This window comes from Grammomys surdaster, unplaced genomic scaffold (genome assembly GCF_004785775.1).
Source record: "Grammomys surdaster isolate TR1022 unplaced genomic scaffold, NIH_TR_1.0 191, whole genome shotgun sequence".
NCBI classification, from domain to species: Eukaryota; Metazoa; Chordata; class Mammalia; order Rodentia; family Muridae; genus Grammomys; species Grammomys surdaster.
This window is the reverse complement of record NW_021604636.1, coordinates 6,886,203-6,891,197: the sequence shown is the minus strand read 5'-3', so window position 1 is coordinate 6,891,197 and position 4,995 is coordinate 6,886,203. Positions and strand designations below refer to the sequence as shown.

General features: G+C 46.6%; 1 protein-coding gene across 2 annotated transcripts in view; it reads right to left on the bottom strand.

Moving 5' to 3' along the window:
• The window catches only part of LOC114622689 (CD302 antigen), a 131,306-nt gene extending 126,788 nt beyond the window's left edge, over positions 1–4,518 (bottom strand). For both annotated transcript variants that reach the window (XM_028769118.1, XM_028769116.1), the window contains exon 1: positions 4,401–4,518. In XM_028769118.1, coding sequence (XP_028624951.1) covers positions 4,401–4,494 — 94 coding nt within the window. In that variant the 5' untranslated portion in view covers positions 4,495–4,518. The remainder of the gene's footprint in view (positions 1–4,400) is intronic.
• Positions 4,519–4,995: the final 477 nt, after the last annotated feature.

The window sequence follows — 4,995 nt, the reverse complement described above, 5'->3', positions numbered from 1 at the left end:
GCCACTGTACTAGCTCACGCCACTGTACTAGCTCACACCACTGTACTGCTAGTAGCATCTGAAGTCATTCTAATTTCATTTATAACGAACATGTGGAGTTAGTCAAGAAGTCCTCTTTTGTCAACACTCGCCAGAAGAGAGAAAGTTTTACTTTTTTTTCATTTCTACACTTACGGTACTTTCAGGACACTTGTGGGCTTAGCATCTTGGTAGGAACCCAGACTACAGTGACGTGTGGCGTAGCATGGAGTGGCAAACGAGGGGTCGCTAAGTGTCGTAAGTAAGTTGTGCTTTTAAACGTAGGTATGTGTGTCAGACTAAACCTGTGCTTGAACTGTGTATGTAACCCATATCAGTGTTTGATACTCACACCAATGAGATTTCTTAGGACAATTATTCATTATTAATAATTTAAGGAACTTGTCATTCGCTTTCATGCATACTGGATGTGTAAGCATTAATAAATAATATTTGCTGTGGGAGAGTTTTATTCTTTCATAACAGTTTTCTATATCATTCTTAGCCCTGAGCAATAGCTCCTCAGTCTACCTGTTTTGTGGCATTATGGGACTACAGACTGAAGAGTGGGAAGGAAAATTGATAAGCTAAAAATAATTTCTTATTTAGAAAAATCATTTTATGAGGGCCTATGAACCACCTGAGAAATGTACTGCATTTTGGAAAGGTAACTACAAATTTTGGTGAATATTTCTGTGGTGCTGTGCATCAAATCCAGCACCTTGAGCATGCTAGGAAAGTGTCCTTGTCCCAAACTGGGTTCCGTCTCTAGCTTTATATTATATCTTGTCTACTTTCCATCTTTGCACTAATCTTCAATAGAGTTTTCACATTCACTTCCAAATTTGTGTTTGGGACAAATCTAAAGGACAGACGTTGATGTTAAGAAGATGAACATGTCTTGGAGTCTTTTTAAAAATAAATTTGCTTCATCTTATATAAAAGACTTTAGTGAAGTTTAGGGGAATAGCCAAAGAACATTGTCATAACTACATTTTGTTTGTTGGTTGGTTGGTACAGGGTTTCTCTGTGTAATGTTGGCTGTCCTGGAACTTGTTCTGTAGACCAGGCTGGCCTTGAACTCACAGAGATCCATCTGCATCTGCCTCCCAAATGCTAGAATTAAAGGCATATGCCACTACTGCCTGGCTTGGAAATGATTTTTTTTTTTAGCATTCTTATTTCTATCAAAGAAAATCACCTCTTTTAACATTTTCTTATTGTCCAATCTCTAGGCCCAAATTTTAGGGCTGCACAAAGAACTCTGCATATCTTGGGGGAGAAACTGGATATGAGCATCTATCAGTTATAACTACAGACCCACAGGAAGGAAAAGGGCACGAGGAAGGGAGAGAAGAAGGATGTTGGCACCGAGCATTCCCAAGGAATCGCTACCGTTTACTTTGTTAAGTGTTGTGTAGTCTCTGTCAAGTGTAAAGAGCATACAGCTGTAGAATGAGAGACACAGCAGTGTGGGTTTGCTACTCAAAACAAGTCTTGAAGAAACAATTGAATTCATGGCGGTAAACTAGGTATCAGAGAACAAATAATTCCAGATTGGATGGTGTGGGTGAGATGCTCAGAAATCCCCAAAGTAGTGATTCTCAACCTTCCTAATGCTGCAACCCTTTAATACAGCTCCTCAGGGCATAGTGTCCCCAACCATAAAGCTATTTTTGTTGCTACCTCATAACTGTAATTTCACTATTGTTATGATTCATAATATAAATATCTGTGTTTTCTGATGGTCTTAGTCGACCTGTTTGAAAGGGTCATTTGACCCATCCCCAATCCTCAAGCTGAAAAAAATACTTCCCTAAAGGATCACATTACTTCACGCTGTTAGCTCTCCAAGGAAGCAAAAAAGCAAGCTTGGCCTCTCCCCAAGAACAGAGAGATACTTTTCAGCAATTGGGTGGCCAGGACTGGCTTCCCCAAGCTTCCTGCATACACATGACACAGTGCATACCATGAATCTAGCACCCTGAATCTGACCCACAGCTACACAAGCTAATAGGCTAGACAGAAGCTCAAGCTCCAGTTCTGGGCTAGAGACGTGACTCAGTGGGTAAGAGTGTTTGTTATTCAAGCATGAGGACTTGAGTTTGAAACCTCAGCACCCACATTAAATTAAAGAAAGAGAGAGAGAGAGAGAGAGAAGGTGGGGGCATGGCCCTGAATTCCTGCAACCCCACAGTTATGAGGCAGAGACAGGTAGATAGATCCCAGGAGTTCCATAGGAGCCAGCCTAGACAAAATGGTGAATTTGGGATTAAGTGAGAGACCCTGTCTCAAGAGTATAAGGTGGAGAGTGATGGAGGAGGAGATGGGACCCCTTTCTCTGGCTTTCTACACACACACACACACGCACACACACACACACACACACACAGAGAGAGAGAGAGAGAGAGAGAGGGAGAGAGGGAGAGAGAGACAGAGGGAGAGAGACACAGAGACACAGAGACAGAGAGAGACAGACAGAGAAAGAGAGACAGACAGACAGAGACAGACAGAGATAGACAGACAGACAGAGACAGACAGACACACACACAGACACACACACACACAGAGACAGAGAGACAGAGAGACACAGAGAGAGAGAGACAGACAGACACACACAGACACACAAAGAGACAGACAGAGAGAGACAGGGAGAGAGAGAATAAAACCCTCAAACCTCTTCATGTGTTCACCCCAATATGAGGCTACAAGCCTGGCCTGAAGATGAGAGAACGCCACCCAGGGCAGCCATTAGAAGTTCCGAAGAAGGGATACAAATGCCTGTGGAGACATTTCTATGGGAACAAACTTAAGCCTAACACTCTCCGCTTTGGGTCCCTGAGACAGGATGGGGACTGTGGAGACGGTGGTGTTCTAGTCAGAGTTCTTATCATTGTGGTAAACACCACAACCAAAAGCAGCCTGGGGAGGAGAGGGTTTATTATAGTTTACATTTCCACAGCATTAGTCCTCGAAAGCAGTCAGGGCAGGAACTTAAGGCAGGAACTGAATCAGAGGCCAGAGAGGATTGCTGCTTACTGGTTTGCTTCCTTCAGCTCGTCCAGCCTGCTTTCTTATTCCATCCAGGACCACCTGTCCTGGGGAGGCCTTGCCCAGTCTGCTGGAGCCTCTATAGACTTGCCTATAGGCCAATCTGATGGAAGAATTTTCTCAGTCAAGGTTCCTCTTCCCAGATAACAGTAGCTTGTGTCAGGTTGATGACAAACAAAAAACCCAACCTGGACATTTGAAAATTAAGGAAAGCTTAACATTTGTGAAGGAAGCAAACCAGGACTCCCAGCTGTAAACCAAGAGATATGTGATTGGAAGTTAGCATGCTTACTGCTGTAAATTGCTGCAGGTAGATTTCTCTCCTTGGATTGTCCAACAGAAAGATTTTAGCTCCCCTATCAATGAAAGATTTTACTATTAATATTTCCTTTGGTGCGTTCGGTGCAGAAAGTCAAAGGAACACTGCGAAGAGGTCAAGACAGGACTCATTAAACGGTAGGTTGATGACACCCACTCTTTCAGGACACTCTTCCCATAACTCTGAACACAGTCTACATAAGAGAGTAACTAAGTTTAGCTCCAAAGAAAGCAAGAAGCACACTCAGAACTTCCTAAAACACGTCTTGACCACCTTTTCCTTCTTCATGCCGGTGAAATAGCAGTAGTCGGTAAATGTTCATTGCCTATAGGGTGCCGTTTATATAGTCCAATTTAGTAAAAAGGTCCTTGGCACACCTTTTGTTGAAGCAAAAAGAGAAAGTAAAAGCAAAACTGCTAAGAGGGATGGTGGTGCTGGCACTACCGGTGAGCTTTGGAGAAGGCATCCTTTCCCCACTGACAGGAGGTGACCTGCACTTATGTTTGGGGCCAGCTGCCTGAGCATTTGGAAGTAATAACCAGATTAAAAGCGCTTCTGCTCTAGGTGACAGGGAAGGGCATCCTAATACTCCTTCCTGGCTGACTTCTGAGGACCTGATTTCCTTTTCCTCGTGTTCAGTGGGCACAGTGAAGTCGTGATGGCTGGGAGTCCTTGCAGTGTGGGTGAAGGCTCATCATTTTCCTGGAGGTTCCAAGACGACCAAGGGGCGACAAGGATGTAAGGGGAAGTGGGGAACCCCGGGGAAGCATGATTTCAGCGGACAGTAGAGGAACAAGGGGCAGAAAAAAACCTCTGGGAAAGGGTTGTGGGCCTCTTCTAGGCATAGGGTCTCTTCGCACCACATGCTCCCCCCTCCCCCGCCCCTGCCTGCTGCCCTCCTAGGCCAGACCTCCCCGCTTGTTTGCTCCAGAGACACAGAGAGCAAGGCGATCGCGACCTGACCCGGAGGAGGCAAACGCTCAGAGCAGCAGCGTCGAGGCCGTCTGGTTACCTGAGTGCTCCGAAGGCTCCACAAGCCCGAAGGACCTCAGCAACAGCACGAGCAGCCCAGCCGCCCAGCCCGAAGTGGCCCACCGCATCCCCATCTCCAGCGCCAAGCCTCTGCTGCCCGCACTGGCTCCAGGGGTGAGCCCCACCGGCCTCTCGGTGCCTCTGGGGCAACCTCTGGGGCGCGCAGACTCCGCCCCCCGCCGCTCTTGGCCAATCAGAGCTCAGCTTCGAGTCTCCGGCCGAGCGGGGGCGTGCAGGAGTCCCCCCACCTACGGCGCACTCTGCGAGGGCTCAGGACCTCCAGAAGGCGGGAGGAGTGCACAGGAAAACCACAGGGTATGGGGGTCGCTCCCCCTCGTCTTAAGCAAATTTGGGGAAGTGCGGCTCTGTCCGTTTAGCATTTGTTCTTCCTCGTAGGAAGACAAGGCAGTGAGCTACAGCTTCAACCCTGTCTGGTTGAAAATGTGCACATAACCATGGTCTCTACAGATGAGGGAAAGTGCACGCTTGGATCTGTGGTGCCCGTGGTCAAGCCAAAGACCTCAGTTGTGTTTAACAACATCGTAGTCATTTTGGAAGTATGAACAAAGGTATGA